At 40.7% G+C, this 16,994-nt stretch overlaps 1 protein-coding gene across 1 annotated transcript in view; it reads right to left on the bottom strand.

Moving 5' to 3' along the window:
• Positions 1-11,922: 11,922 nt before the first annotated feature.
• SYBU (syntabulin) overlaps positions 11,923-16,994 on the bottom strand; it is a 224,979-nt gene continuing 219,907 nt past the window's right edge. Inside the window, exon 7 of the mRNA XM_078686870.1 lies at positions 11,923-13,871. Within this exon, the coding sequence (XP_078542996.1) occupies positions 12,731-13,871 (1,141 nt within the window). The 3' untranslated portion in view covers positions 11,923-12,730. The remainder of the gene's footprint in view (positions 13,872-16,994) is intronic.

Raw genomic sequence — 16,994 nt, 5'->3', positions numbered from 1 at the left:
CTAAATTGGATAATTCATCATGACTACACTCAGACTAGCACGTGCTTATGTATAATTGTTTAACTGGTTCTTCTCCATCTGTACATTTCCTTTTCAGATGTCTTAAGTTTCCAAGGCTCATTTGTTGGTTTTTTTTGCATCCTGTTGCTCCTATTAAAAAATCAGAACTAGATGCAAAAAAAGGAAACCTGGACGGGAGGAGCTACTCACCCATGGAACCTGGAAACTTGACAGAACTGTATACGTCTTTCCTTTAAAATGGGGCCCAATAATTTCGTTCTGGGCTATGCTCGAGACACACTCCGATTAATTTTTTTGACAGCATGAAAGTGTAAAGGGGAGAACATCAGCAATGCACAATGTATTTAATAGCATCACTTCTTGGTACATAATAACCAAGGACATCTGAGTAAGGTTAGTTATTGGATTACAAAGCCAATAATAACTGAAAATTGAGACATCTCAACATGAGGGTATAAAAATACAAAAGGAATTAGCATGAAGACACATCTACGTACCCAGTTCAAACAAGTATGTTATTCTTGAACTATTAGTTCAAGAAGTAAAATACAGATGATCAAGAAGCATGAGTCCAAATTTCCCTGCATCGAGGGGCGATGAATGAAGAGCATTAAATCTATTGCTAAAGTGACATCCCTAAATAAGCATTTCAAGTGAAGGAGGAAAGGTGTCAGTACATGGAGTCTTCGTAAGAAGGCTCTATACCATCAGATGGGTCAAGCAGAAGAAAGCCACTATTGCAAGTGAAAGAGCTTGCTCTGAGATGCTCCCTCTCTGAAGGAAAGAAATAAGTGTCTCCTTTACGTAATTCCAAAAATCCGTTATCCACAGGTAGCTTCCCCATGATGCACAGCGTTCATGTATTCCACAATGGGTACAGTCATGAGCGTACTTTTCCACGGAATTCTCCATGTATATCCTTTGCAAAAATTTGCCCTTGATCCCCATGCCTTCTCCCCTGTGAAGCCAGTCTTGTTCTTTATCACATTCAAGCCATGTAACTGTAACGTCTTCTCTTCTTAGCCTAGCTGCCAAAACAAGGACATTACTTTTGTACAAGAATGCTTCTCCACCAGCAATGCAAACCGTGAGAAATAACAGCTTCGACAGTGCATATGAAATTCAGAACATGAATCCTAAAGCAAGAGTTTTCAGGGCCTACGGTTCCGGCTAACATAAGATCATCACTTAAGCATTACGAATTTCTCATAACTATGTTGCATTTCAACTAATACATTTACCCAATTATGAAAAGCATTATCATTAATAAACACGTTTAGTACGAGTAGCTCAAGACTTCACAACACGAGTTCTTCATGTTTCAGTTTTCTGTTTGTTACATTCAATTCCTACGTTAATTCTCCATGCTACTTGTCAGTAACCTAAAATATGTCATGTTAAAACATTTCACAAGTCTAACACCTCACACACAATACAAGATTATATGCGGGTGAACTATATATGTGATTATGATGCACCCCTACGAGTGAAATGAGACTTCTGCTCCATCAGTTCCTCCCTCCTATGAGGTTGAGTCTTCACAAAAATCTCCAACAACCCGATCTAAACAGGTGTCGTAGCCAACCTTCTCTGCCTGAATTTCTCCATTTGCTTCAAATTCCCATAGTAACTGTCCTACCTATCCTTCTCTCTCTCTTGTAAGTTCTCCAACTGTATTGCACCAATTATATATCCCTTACCATCCCAACCAAGATTATAACACTCATTACTGGTTTCTGGATGTATCCAAAGATTCCACTTCCCAGATTTGCAAACCACTTTCCAACCACGCCAAATCCTTTACCAATCTTATCCCAAACACCTTCTGCTGCCACATCTTGCACTTCATGATGTATAGCAGTGATATTGCAAATATGTCCCTTCAGATCTTTACTTCTATCAGGGATATAAGTACAACAATGTTGGACCTTCTGCATCCGACAGACTCCTCCCTCCTTTGGAGGTAGCACATATTTGCAAGAGGGTTCTGCACCACCATCTCCCCATGAAAGAGTAGCAAAGACTGAGCCATGTTAACAGCTAACTTATCCACTATGGTAGACAGCCTTCTAATCTTGATATCATTAAACGCTACTCCCAAACTAAGTTTTATCTCTTCAAATATATCTGCAACTACCTCTCCAGCAGTAAGTCCACATTTTTCACTGCTGTTCGATCTTCCTTCAGCGCTCTACAAATCATCCACATGGTATATTTTCAGAAACTCAACTGCCAAATAACAAGTAGCATGCCATTTGCTTGGTAACAGAGCATACGCATTCTTCCCACACACAAAATATATGCTCCCAGTACCATTCAAACTGACTCTTGCAAAACGTTTTCCGAGGACCATTGACCACGAATATATGATCACATACCATACACTCTGCCCCACAAATAGTGAATTTTAACTACTCTCAGCTTGTCGTATGCAAAGGCTACGTCGTAGTTGCCAATTCAGAGTTATAGGACTAAAACTTCCCTTAGTCTTATGAGCTAACTCCTCCTTGGTCCAATCAAAATCCTTGTCCATATTATTGATATTGTTAACTAATCCCCTATGGCTATCTTCTGCCTGGTCTATACATTTCTATTCTATATTGGTTAGCATGCATGTTAAGTTATGTTTATGAGTGTAAGCAGTGTAATGTTGCAATTGGTGCAAAATAATTTTCAATTTTTTCTATTCTCCTTTCGGCATCATACTTATTCAGATGTTTTTATACAGGTATTTCTGAAAGTGCCACGTCATAATTTGAGAAGTAGTACTCATAATGACCCTTTCCATAAAACATACTAAGGAGTAAACTACAACTTGTTCCGTTATTCAAGAGAAAGTGATGGTACATTATTCCCTCTTCTACTGATGCGGGTAATTGCATGCACACATAACAATCTCTAACTTCCATAGTGTCTACATATTCATACAACAATTTAGCATAAGCGTTTAGTGTATAATCTCCCTTGGACAGGTCAACATGAAGAAAGAGACTAGCTTGCTCTATTAAGCCTTTCTCAGATCCTAGAGTACATTCCTTTGAAGCGGCAGTAATAGGTGTGGATTTCCCGTGCAACCCCACCCCACCGCATGACTGTCGCTATCAGGTGAACCTAAAATTGATTCTATAAAGACTACCGCTATTGCTGCATTCACCCCTACAAGGAATGCACCTACAATACATTTGTGCCTGTGATTCGAATTTCCAGACTCCATTTTAGAGTAGCTCGGATCACAGTTCAAACAGAGGAATAGCACACAAGTCTCTTTTCTCCTCCTCTCCACACATGACGTTTTTGAGCAACTTTTGAAATCTTGTAAACTTCCTCTCAACAGTCTCTGTTTTTACAATATTTAAACAGCTCAGAAGACCTCCCTAGCCCTCTTTCTTTTCTTCTTCTAGATAGAATCCCTAAATGTATTCTTCTTCCACTTGGGCCTAGGTTATTTTCTTTAACCAATTATTTACAGTTTAAAGTTCAACTCACAGGAATATCTCTGACAAGGCACCAGAGCCCTTCTGGATTTTCTCGCACTTTCTGTATTCTGCTCGGTCTCGCTTAGTTCGGACTCAGAAGATTCACTTATTGCTGCAAGTACTCTTTCAGATGCAAGTATCAGGTTCTTTCTTATCAGTCTCACAGGCAAGGTCTCACCTGCAGCATCTTTCTTCCTTAACTGCACACAACCACTTGTCACACCAGTATCTTCCACCGAGTCAAACTCTCTGTCACTTGGAACTGTACCATCTCCCTCAGAGTCTATACCAGGGTCTTGTATAGCTTGGCCCCCTCAGATTGACCTGGTGTGTATCCTGCCTCTTCAGGTATCTCTACAACTTGGATTGTCCCCTACTGTAACTTCTCAGCCATGGCTGGAAACTCTTTCGGGAGAGGAGCGGTTTCATCAGAGGGACCTAAAACTCATCGCATGTGAGAGGCATGGATATGATTCGGCACTCCACGGCAGTTGTAGTCACCAGTATTGCTTGGTGTGGGCCACGCCAAAGAGAATCAGGATAATTTTTTTCACACATACTTTCTGATGAGAACCCAATCTCCTGGGTTCAGGTTGCGTCAGAGATCCTTTGATGTCTGTGCAGATACTGCTTCAACCTGATGAGACACACAACAAACCACATCAGCCAATCCTTTACAGTAGTCAAGGACCAAATCATCGGAGATGTTCAGTAGCGTGTTAGCAGGCCTGGCAGGTAAACGCATCGCTCTTCCCATGAGTATTTTGTGGGGGTGACAACCCAGTGCTCCTGTCAGGGATTCTGCACAGACTCAGTAACAGTAGTGGTAAAGCATCAGGCCACTTCAAAGATGTCAAAGCACACATTGTAGCCAACCTGGATTTTAAGGTACCATGCATTTGTGCCACCATTCCGGGTGCCTCTGGCCTGTGGCTACAATGTAGTTTCTGATCCACATTCAGAGCTCTGCACAGTAATTTCTTGATTGTGGAAATGTGTGCCTCTATCTGACTCCAAATCTATGAACGAGTTCCCTCAACAACAACTTATCTGCCATGAGACTACCACACCTCATAGTCGAGTAAGCCTAAACCCATCGAGAAAAGATGCACATGACAACCAGAAAGAATCTCAAACCATTACACACAGGCATCTCAACAAAATCCATTTGGGTCCGATTAAAGAGACTACCTCTTCCACCAATGTGGCTCAAGGCAACAACTGTCTTCTTCCCATCATTACTTTGTTGACATGTGACACACAGCTTCTGCAATCACTCGAAACTTCGGATTGAACCAAATCTGCCTGAACAATCTCACCATTGCATCCCTTCCTATGTGAGCTGCTCCATGAATTAGCCTCGCCTTTGGATGTAACAAACAATCTGGTAATACTGCCCTGCCATCAGCTGAAACCCAAATGTCGTCCTTCCCTCTCAAACAGCCTGCTCTGATCCACCCTGGTTGTTTCTCCTCTGTAACCTCCATTTGCAAATGCCTCACTTCATCCCCTGTGTCAGCAACTGCTAGCTTCATATTAAGTTTGGTCCTCTCGTAACTCTCACTAGTATATTCTCTGTTGAAAACACATGCATGAAAAGCACAATAGTACGCAACTTCACCAGCATACCGATTTCCAGTAGTTACAAAATCATTCCCCTTTCCATGCGCTGCACACTTGACTGCCACTTCCCTTGGCAATTATAACGCTTCTAACAGTTGTCTCACAAAATCCCTGTTTCTTATAAGAGACCCAGATGACATTAGGAACCCTCTCTGTGACCATAACTGTTCAAAATCCTAAACCACACCAAAGCCATATTAGCTATTGGTATAGAAAGTGACTCCGATTTGATCAGAGACGCAACATGCACCTGTCAAGTCAATGATTTCAGCCTCAGTGTACTCCTTGTAACTAAGCAGCTTCCACCACTCCAGAAACGGTTCAAACCGCAAATGCTGCTCTCAGATTTCCTTCATGGTCTCTTAAGCATGAACCATCAACAAAGATGACTTGATCAGGATCAGTTAATTGCTTATCAACAATGTCAGGTCTCGATTTCATGTAAAGCTCAGGGACATCCAGACAGTCGTGGTCTTCACATTCTTCCCCATCAGCACTTGGAATGAGTAACAAGGTAGCAGGATTTAACACCCAACACCGCTTCACGTTTACACTTTAAGCAGCAAGAAGCACCTGCTTATACCTCGTCAACCTGTTATTTGTCAAATGCTGAGTTTTGGTTCTAGTCATCAAAAGCACAACTGAGTGTGGTACATACACTGTAAGAGGATGGCCCATCACAATGCACTCACATCGTTCAATATTGACACCTGTTACAGCAATAAATTTGAGACATCCGGGCAACACTGAAGCTACAGGATCTAGAGTAGATGAGAAATAAGCCACTGGTCTACAGGCACCTCCAACTGTCTGTGTGAGTTCTGATAGGTCACAACCTTCCCTTTCATGACAGAATAGTGAAAACACTTTGTTGTAATCAGGCATTCCTAAAGCCGGAGAGTGACACAGGCACTCTCTCAAATCCAGGAATGCAAGTAGGCAATTGTTAACACAAGGTGCCGGATTACACACATCCTTGTGGGTCAGCATATGCAAAGGTTTCACCATCAGGGAAAAGTTGGGAATCCACTGTCGACAATAGCCATTCCCAGAAACATTCTTACCTCTTTTGGAGTACTAAGTGGATTCCCTTTCATGATCGCCTCCACTCTTTCTACTGCCCCCTTCCTTTTTCCCTTCTCTATTCAATGGCCCAATTACTGTACTTCATTCAGGCAGTACTGAAGCTCACTCAGAGACACCTTATCCCCATTGTCAGCCAGATGGTTCAGTAAGGCAATGGTATGGTCTTTGCAAGCATATCGTGTTTCGGATGCAATGAGAAGGTCGTCAATGTATTGGACCAGCACCGAGTTCAAGGGAAAATCAACTCTGAAGGTTCTTTTTCAAGATCTGGTGGAATAGGATTGACTTTCAGTATACCCTTGAGATACACCACCATTTTAAAACACAGTTTTCCAGTTGGAAAGCAAAAAAAATGGCTTTCCTCATGTAATGGAATAGAAAAGAAAGTGATGCAGCGAGTGCAAGGTAAATAGTTTTTTCTTCCTGGCCTTCTTACGTGCGACTCGACTACCCCCACCCTGCCCCTCCCCACCACACTCCCTCTGCAAGCCGCTACTGTGACTGCAGATGATTCAAAATGCGGCTATCCATTCCATATTGGTCTAGAAGAAATACAGCCGTCCCTCTTTCCACCTTAGTATTTCTTCACTGACCAGTGGCAAAACGCAAATTGAGGGGGGCCCCCTGCCAAGTACATGGAGGTGCCCCGCTACGGATTTAATCCGGATCTCTCCGACAGAGTACTGTCCTGGGCCCCCCCCTCACCACAGGGGCTGCGGGGCCTGTGTTACGCCCTTGTCACGGACTAAACATTGAAAAACACTTTTTCAAAGTCTCTTTGTCTCATGTGTTTTCCAAGAAACGGACTCACTTCTTTTTGCAGAATTCACTCCCCGTCAGTCAATTAAAAATGTTCGCTCATGTCTTCTGTTACACATCCCTAAATTCAAATGTGCTAGGCTGGGCTGCAGACGTTTCGCACACCTCACAGACATAACCTGGATCTCTGTTCCCATCTTTCTTTGCAGCTCCGCTACCTTACTACATTTCGCATGCTGCTCAAACCCCACCTTTTCAGGCACCAGTCATGCCTGCTGTGTTGCAGAGTTTTCCTAGCCCCAGGGTAGGTTGACAATCAATGAAGCACTTTCAGCACAACATTTTGTTTTTCATATTTGTGCAGCAGCGTAGTTAGGACAGGAGCTGCTAAAAGGAAGGCAAGCAAGGGTTCCTCACCTGTAGCAATTCTAATTCAATGAGTTCATAATGCCCTCTTCAATTACGTAATGTATCTTTTGCTCAATTTAAAAAAAATGTATGTTTGGCAACTACACAGAGGAAGATTTTTAGGAGTGTGCAGCTAGTAGTGCCCTAGTGCAGTGCTTCCTAAACCTTTTCCACTTTTAAGAATGAAAACTTCAACAAACCAACTAGCTTTAGTAGACTTGAGGAGGTCGATGCAATTGAAACACTGTGTTGGAAGGCATTGTCATTTGCAGACTGCACATTTTCTATTTAAATGGTGAGAGCTTTACTGATAAAACTAGATTGCACACAAATGATGTGTGGAAATCGGGTTTCCGTAAATATGTATAATGTGTGCATCACCAAGTAAAAATCTTGATTTGTTTTGATCCCATTAAAATCTTCCCTTCTATCACACTTCAGAATTCCAAAACTATGTACTTCAATTTTGATTTCTTAACTGCAGAATGTTTACAGTGAACAGGTATATAAATTTGGTTGCGTGTTACGAAAAATAACATCTTCCAACCTTCCCTTTCACACACACTGTACCCCAGCAAGAATATCACATAATTGACTTAGCTTATTTTTCTCTGGCCACGAAGTGAGAGGAGTTTGCAAACACCAATCCCCATGTTTAAAAAAAAAAACAAGCAGTAATTTGTCAGAAAAAAAGCCTGACATTCGACCCCAGCCTTTGAAGTGTACTGAATGTAAAGACATCTTTATTTATTGCTTTGACTTTCACGAGCCATCAAAAATCCATTCGCAGCTCCGGGTTTAGAAAACACTGCCCAAGATGGATGCATCGTCACAGACCTGCCCAGTGCACCTGCTGCTCCTGTATATCGATGTGTGGAACCTTCTTGCTTATAGAATTGAGTTTGAGGTTTATCTGGATTATGGTGGTGTCAGGGCTAAATAGGTCTTTTATTCCACCAGGCTTTCCCCATGGGCTGGTGCTCTGGAGGTGGTTTTGAAAGCCAGGGCTGCTTCTGGTACCTCTACAATTTTCCCCAGCTCCCAGAGGTTTATTGCAGCAGGCCCAGGGCGTAGTAGAGAGGAGGAAGGTAGAGAGAAAGTTATCAAAGAGAGCGAGGACAGAGGGGATGGATGGATGGAAATAGATTGTGTGAGGAGGCTAGGGTACTGGTTTGAGCATTTTTGCCAGGGCTGGTTTTGGTTCACAAAGACATCTTTAAAGAGGCAATCTACATGACAAGGTGAAAATATTTTTTTTTAATTTGTATTTGATGTGAATCACTCCCATCACTTTCCCGGCCCCAAATGTGCTATATTGAATGCACTCTGCATATACAAGCGTTTTTTTTGTATGATTTCTTTGTGAAAGTCACTTGTTACGATTACGGTATTCATATGACAAATCATTTTTGAGATTCCATAATCATGAGGGATTGTGGAATACCAGGCATTGTGAACAGCTGAGCTAGAGAGGGGCGGAGTGTCGAATGCAATTCTAGTATTGCATCTGAATTTCTTTATTTTGCTTTTTTAAATTGTCGTCGCTGGTAGAAAGAAACCTCATTCTTTAAAGACCGCATTGAAGTCGGAAAGAAAACCCGACTTTGTGTGTTTCAGTATGAGAACACAGTCTGAACTAACTATTTGTACCTTTGGAGGTTCAGAAGCTCGTAACGATCAACAGGGCAGGTTTAATAAAGGCTGCTGGCTGTTCAAATATTTTCTACAACAGCAACAAAGTTGGATGTTTAAACGAAAAATATTATGTTATATTCAGCAAACATAATACAATCCAAGAGCAAACACTTAACATTAAAAACAAAATGAATTTAAATTGTATATGCAAAATGTTGGTCTACTGTACTAAATTAAATCTGATACTCCTAACATAAGCAAGCTGCATTGTGAAATTAGGACCGCTTGAGCTCTAGGTCTCCAGTCCTGGTTTTCCTTTAACCAATCCATGCATTCTGGGAGTTCCAATAAGTCATTGCAAGCGCACAAAAGAAAAGCAGTATATTCCAAAGAGGGTTCTTTATTTTCCATCTTTCTTCAAAGCTTCTAGACAGGGCTCGTTTCGTCAGACTTCATTGCCTAGACTTCCTCAGGGCTTGGATTAAAGGAAGGCAATAGCTGTCAAATTGTAACTTTCTTCAATAGCATGTAAGCTCGAGGAAATTCCTGACTGATATATGAACTCTAAGCTACTGTATATCGTGATATAGTTATTTAAAACTGATCAGTTTACGATTCACAGTTTGAGTAAATAATGATTATTCTCCAACAGTCAGATTCCCATTTAAGAGACATCTATTGTAGAAAAGTGAGAGATTGGCTTTGGAGTGAGTAAAAATTCGTGAGGCTTGTCAAGTAATGAAGCTGACATTTACCGTATCTCGAACCGAAGATTTTTAACTCTGAATCTGGAATTGTACTAAAACATTATATATTGATTTGCAAAACTTGAGCTTTGGAACGTATAAAATGTTGTGCACTGTACATGGAAAGACCACGCTAACTGAAATGCTCCATTGATTTTATTCACAGAGAGGAGGAAGTGCTGAAGTGCACAGTTGCCAGAGTAGGACTGACCCAGAGAACTCAAGGATGGAAAGGGCAGTGCGCATGTCATATTCCTACATACAGGTGTTCACTGCATAAAACAAAGGTTGGATTGGCATGGAAAGCTTGTTGCTTCCAAAAATTAATAGAAATCACCTTACCAGGCATAAACCAAGAATCACATGGGAATGGACAATTCACTACCTTCGCCACCTCACATATGATGTGGTGTACACTCTAAATAGGGTGGGCGGAAAACCTACCACATTTTGGTGTTCATGGGTGACCATGGAGCCTGCAAATCACCAGCACACGTTGAGCATTCATTCCCTGTCCATTGGTCTATCTCTCGATCCATCCATCTGACTCCAGTCGATGATTGTCTGCCTGTTTGCAGGCGAACTCTGCTTTGTTGGACTGTAGCTGTAGGAGGGTTGTTTTTTCTGAGCCTCTTCATGTGCGCTACATTTGTGCTTGGATACTTGTATATCATTCAGTCTGCGTGGACTATAGGTCAACTGATCTGGTGCCATACAAGAGAGATGTGGAGGTATGTACACCTGGGTGTCAATAGATGTGTTGCTCTTCATATGCACACGTAGGTGAGGTCTATGTTCATAAATGTTGTGTCCACATCGATAACACATTGATTTTGCCAGTGCTTGACTTTCATATAATAAATGCAATCAATTGTTCTAGTCAATGAAAGAGTAGGTCACCAACAAATAATTGAAATTGACAGCTGCACGGCCCTCCCTTCACAATTTGGCTCTTTGTGTTTGCTGCATGCTTCAATTGTGTGTACATTTAGAACTCTAAAAGACTGGAGTTCAAAATTTACGTAGGAGGACTGGTTACTAGAACCAAAAAACTCAGCTTCAGGGGGGGTAACCATTTTATTTGTAAGAACATTTTTGTTACAGAGAATTTAAGAGTGCTGCAAATGCACTTTTGCTTTCAACTGTTCTAGAAATTAAAAAAAAAATCTGTTCTTGAAGCTTGTGAGGTTTCTGTATGGCATTAACTGAAAGTCCTGTTGCTTTAGTAGGTTCGTTTCACCAGCATTTGTCTTCTGCAAACAAAGTTACTGTCACACAAGGTATGCCTGATCCTTGCATGGGACAATGGGATTAGGGTTCTCACGAGTGTGCGAATTGAGTAAGGAAAATAATTTCATAAACCGGGATAATATTAAAAGGAGGGATCAGTCACCCATCCATGGCCCTCTACAGTAATCCATCCGCACCAATTCATTCAATCCAGTAACCCAAACCCTCTCACGCACACCTAAATCCATCTAGCCATCTTCATTTATTCTACCTCCAAATCAGGTAGCCACACAAGAGCCTATCCAACCCACACACATGCATTCAACCCATTCACCATCAGCAATCCACTAAGCACTATGGAATTCATAGCATTAACTCGACCATTCATAATGCAAAATATGTAGACAACTGATCTTCCATTTTCCAACATGCTGGCTCGACTATGAGGCCGAGTGTGCACGTTGTCCCGGTGAGGCAAGTGGTTTTTGTGCAGTTGTATGCCTGATCTATGTAGGTACTTTATTTTTGATGTGTTGTTGAACATTAAATATACGAAAGACAAACCAATTGTCTTGGTAAGTGCATGTTTATACTCCAGATCAAGATTATCTTGTTACTGAAAAGTGACTGAGGTTCCAAGAGAACTGTTACCATAAACGTAATAAAATGTAGGTATTAATAAAGACAATAATGTTGCATAATTTTCAATATTATCATCGTATCCAAAGAAATCCATATGGGTACATTTATTACTAAAATGATGTGGCAAACAAAATTTACTGGCAACAGGATTACTGTTGGATTTCATAAACTGAAATTCAGAACATGCAGTCCAGGCAAGGAGCAAAACAGGCTGAGTACCACAGTAACAAAATCAGGTATTGATGAATATACAAACCCACCCACGTTACAATCTATAGGAAATTAAAAGAACAAAGTGAATCAGACTGGGATTTTTATTTTCATTTAGTAAAGCTTTATAAATCACTTCGGCAAATCCAAAAGCCATGACAAATCAGGGTGTCAACATGCTTTAACAAAGTTTATACACTTAAATAAAATAAGTTAATAAATGGAAATTAATAATTTAAATTACTTTTACAAATACACTGACATCGATGGAATGTACACCCATTGTTCATCACTGACCCCTCCCTCGTCCAATAAATTACTGTCCAGCAACAAAAACATTGAATCCTTAAAACTACATCACTTTATGCACAACAGTATTTAAGTACACATTATTTAAAATATTCCAGAATCAAACTTAATCAAAAATATTACATAGACACACAACACTGCCTAAACTACAATAAAGCATCCTTGGTTACTATGCCATGGCTTGCCAAGGGAAAGGGAAATTGTACATTGAAACTCACAATAAGCAAAGCATTTGCACATTAAACGTGCTGTACATACTGCTAGCCGCTTCAGGAACATTTGAACATTGCAAATAGTCTAGGTGTGCTTAACAGATATTCCAATATGCACCATTCAGACTACCATGCGTTTATACATATTTTATATTGGGTGCATTTGGTTTTATGCAAGTTCATATTATTACTTAGTAATATCTGATTATGGTTCTAGAGTGCAGAGTGCTGGTCAACAAAACATCCTGTAGTGCAAATAAACTATTTTGGTGCAAAGAATACAAAATTAACTTGATTGTTTACAATAGCTCTAAGTGCTCTTTAGTCTCCGTCATGAAAGGAACATTTGGAAAAAAGTAGGGTGTCCCACCCACTAAGGGAGATGTGGGGTTCTAATCCCAAGATTAAATGGTGTGCGCCGAAGGGAATGCAAACCCACCAGACAGCAGCCACGGAGCAAAGTGCCCATATTATAGAGGGGATCAGTTGCTCCCCTCTGTGTACTGCAAGCCCACATTACTGTAGGTACGATGGGTACAGCTAAGGCCAACACATCCACCCAAAAACTATCGCTCCAATACTTTTTCATCACACTCACCGATGGGGAACTCAGTTCGCTCTCAGTTTCACTTTCTGGGGGGACCTCAAAGTCAAGTTCCTTCATAGCACGGTTGGTATTATATACTGAACTCATTTTATTAGCAGGGGACTCGATGGGGGATAAAAGAATGGCAGAGTTTGGATCATTTGGAGTTAAATCTAGCATTAATGCGGGTGTGGATTCAGTGACACATTCAACATGAAAGCCACCGGATACCCACAGAGCAGATGACGCACTAATAGGGTTGTTATAATGAGATTTGAAGATTTTGAGAACAAGCTTTTCCACATCAAGGCTATATGGTACCACATCTGTTTGGATGGCTTGTTCCATCAATATGGGGTTCTCTGCCACCACATAGGACATTTGGTCATTGGTAACCTTCACAAGAGGCTTACGTGCTGATCTGGCATGCGCAGCACTGGAATCAAGTACAGTGTACTTCTCAAGCTCACTTGATGGTGCTATCAAAACATCATCAAGTAAATCAGTTTTGTTTGCCATATCATCATTGAGCAGAAGCCCACTGTCCGCCATTTCCTCTACTGCTTGGTCTTCTTCATAAGCCATTTTCCCATACATTGTGCTTTCGGTTACGGACTTGCCTGGTGATTCACATAAATACTCAAGACCTTGCTCCTCTCCCACAGACCCGTTCTGGGCCAACTCCATGTTGTGCAACAAAGACTCCAGCTTCTTGTTCTGAATGTTGATGTCTATGAAATACTTTTGAATGCCTTTATCCTTCTCTTCCAAGCTGTTTTTCATCGTTTCGATAAACTGCTTAAGCTGTTTGATCTCCTTCCTAGCTTCCTTTAAAGCAAGCTGTGCTTCCACTCTGTGGCATTCTTCCTCAATCCAGTCTTCTCTCATCCGAGCCAATTGGGATTTCAGATCTTCTATTTCAGTCTCCCTGTGGTAAGAACAGACACTGTAAAAACATGGTTTAGTCAACGATCTTTATTCAGACAATTACACTGATCTAGTTTACTGGAATATATGGTGGTTTCTAAATTTAGTTTCAGTAACATAAATGTACATTGTTCGGAATTTTTGAAGACAAATAGCAACATTCAGATGAAACACAAGTGTCCCATTAGATCTATCAAATATGAAACATTTAATTTTTTTTCAAATTCAAAATAAAGCACATATGTTGATGTTAATTTCTATGATTATAATAAATAAAATCACTTAAAGATACCAAAGCCATAACTTTCTATTGTAACAAATATCGCAAATGTTAACTGTGTTCCTGAGTTACTCTTCTGTGGTTCAAAGTCTTAGAAAGTAAAAAAAAAAAAATCGAAATCCAAAGTTTTTATGGCCATCTATTTAATATTTATATATGTTGTTGAGGGAAAGTGTCACCTTGTTGGACTACAATTTTGTAATGCTATGGTAGCATCCTATTACAGTATTTTAAGTTTTAAAACATCTTACCAACCTTAGTGCCAAGAAAGGAGTAAAAATTATTCTATAAAAAAAAATACATCTGCATAATGAAGTTCGTTTTCTAGTAAAAGGTGCAGTCACCAAGTTCGCAGTTTGAAAATAATTATTCCTTCTCTTTTAACAGGGATGTAAGTAACTTACTTTATATCACTGGATAACATAAAAGGCCACAGTGACTGACCACTAAACTATTGTTGCAGTTTGCTATTATTCACACATTTCTTTCAGACCGTAGTCTATGAATAAACGACATACAATGGTACATTAGAAGACACATGCTCTGTTCTTCACTGCGAAAAACCGGATTATTGACTAGGAAGAACACAATGCCCGTGATCCCACCAGCAAGTAATCGGCCCTCTGAGAAGTAAAAAGCTAGTGTGGCTTTAAGAAACATACTTTCCATAACCAACTCACCCATGCCCCATGTATGGACATCCTCCTAGCATCACCTACTCAATCTTTCAGAATGATCAATATATAATCCAGCTCAGCCAAAGCGTTCTCTATGTGACGCCATTGGATACAATGAAATGGCTTGATCAATTGGACCCAACAAACTAGAGCCTATTGCAAACAGACTCTCACTGAAAAGGCAGCGTTCATCCAAATGTCCAATTTCCTTGAATAAAACAAATGTTTTTCTGACAGACAGCTGGGTTTCAATCCCTAAAGAGGCACCAAATTCATGCCAATGGCAATCTATGTAGATGAACCGCAGGGTAGCCCTTCTACTGCACCTCCATCTTTCAACGCTGTTCACAATCAACTACTTCTCAAAGGGTTGAAACTAGATTCCAAGGCATCGATCTTGGTTGGAACAAGGCCAGCCTAGCAGAAAAACTAAAACGATCTGCACACCACAATTGACCAATAGGCTAGGCGTTCCACAAGTCTCAACCACCTCGCATGCTTTATAATGTGGACATGGGTTCACTCACAGAGCTCATCAACTCTTTCAAAAGTACATGCTACAGCTGCAACGATTAAACACCGGTGGAAAAATAATTAGATCTTGGCATGTCAGGACTCAACCAATCTCTACCCACAGAGAATATTGTAGTGGATAAAACAGTTATCCTAATTGGAAAATGTCACTGTCCTAAAGGATCAAAAACAAGGATTTTGAACGGAAAAGCCTCACCCACATTTTATATGCATTATATTAATATATTACCACAACGGTCTCGACCTCAGAGACTGAGGTCAGAATAAATTATACTGGATGTATGAGGATCCAGAATATGCTTTCAAAGTACTTATGTGCCTACCCAAAGAAGTTTGCTTTACTTCGAGGATACACTGGGGTGGGATCAAAACTCGCTAGGATGTGAGTTACAAGATTGGGTCTTAGTCACCCTTTTCTAAAACGTGATGCCAAATGGTTTTTGTCACTACTAGCCCAGAACAGGGATCAGGCCTTAGCCAGGGCAATGAAGGACCCCCTAAAGTATGTGCATTGTCTTTATACATGCAGAAAGCAAGACGTTTTTACCTTTAGGAAATGATCGAAAAAATACGACAGTGGACATAAAAGCAAAATCATGTAATGTATGGTACGCCCATCATATATCCGGGTAGGCGGACTGTCCTAATTTTTTTCTTTTTACAAGTGCTGTCCATGTATTACTCTGTAAACAGTGAAAAGTTTGTGTTGCACACATGAATGCACACAACACATGTGCGGAAACAAAGTGAAAATACAGTGGTATATTCATTTCAACCTACTTCTTAGGGGTTACAGACCCACTCATTTCATCAGAGGGGTGGCCTTTTCTGTAGTTACATAGGAGAAGTTTGCCTTACACCTCCTATACCAGTCACAGATAAAAGGAACAAGGCTCCTACCGTCTGTCACCAAATGGTCTGTCCATTCTTTACACTGTCCTAGCTTCTAAACAGCGTTTATGTAGAATCCTTTACCTATACAATTGCATCGGATGTACCAACTCCACTTATGTGTCATTATGATATAGACAAAGTGCAATTAATGCTGGTGCACAAGGTACTTTACAATTATCAGGCTATTGAACTGCCTGAATACCAACGGTGACAGTAGTAAGAACACTCATCAGAATCCACTCTCTGGGTACTTCGGATTCTCAACACTTGTGACTGTAATTGATATATATTTTCATACACACACGTGTGGGGAAGCACTTACGGCAGAAAGTGATGACCTCTGCACTACTGTGGCACGTAGGTCTCAACAAATCCCTATGGGCTATTGACACTTGGATACTACACAACCAACGGAAGCTCAGCTGATTAACAACAAATTTTCACTTGTGCAGCGTGAAAAAAAGATAGGACCCTGACCACAGCCAGCCCTGAATAAACTGGACCTGCCCTAACAACCTCTTCCAAAGTAAAGACCCTAGGTGTGATAAAGGACCCCAACCTCACACTCCACCCACAGGTTAATCAAGTGACTAAAAAGTGACCATCATGAGAATTCCCACACAGGACATACCCCTACATTGGACTCTACCACGGGGACCTTACATCAAGACCCTACTCTTTCTAAGCCTCTACTGTGCCAGTGGCTTTTAAATTTGGCTCAAAAGCCACATACTTAGCA

This window comes from Lissotriton helveticus, chromosome 4_1 (assembly GCF_964261635.1).
Source record: "Lissotriton helveticus chromosome 4_1, aLisHel1.1, whole genome shotgun sequence".
In the NCBI taxonomy this organism is placed as follows: Eukaryota; Metazoa; Chordata; class Amphibia; order Caudata; family Salamandridae; genus Lissotriton; species Lissotriton helveticus.
Note: the sequence above shows the minus strand (reverse complement) of the source record. Positions and strands in the feature narration are given on the sequence as shown.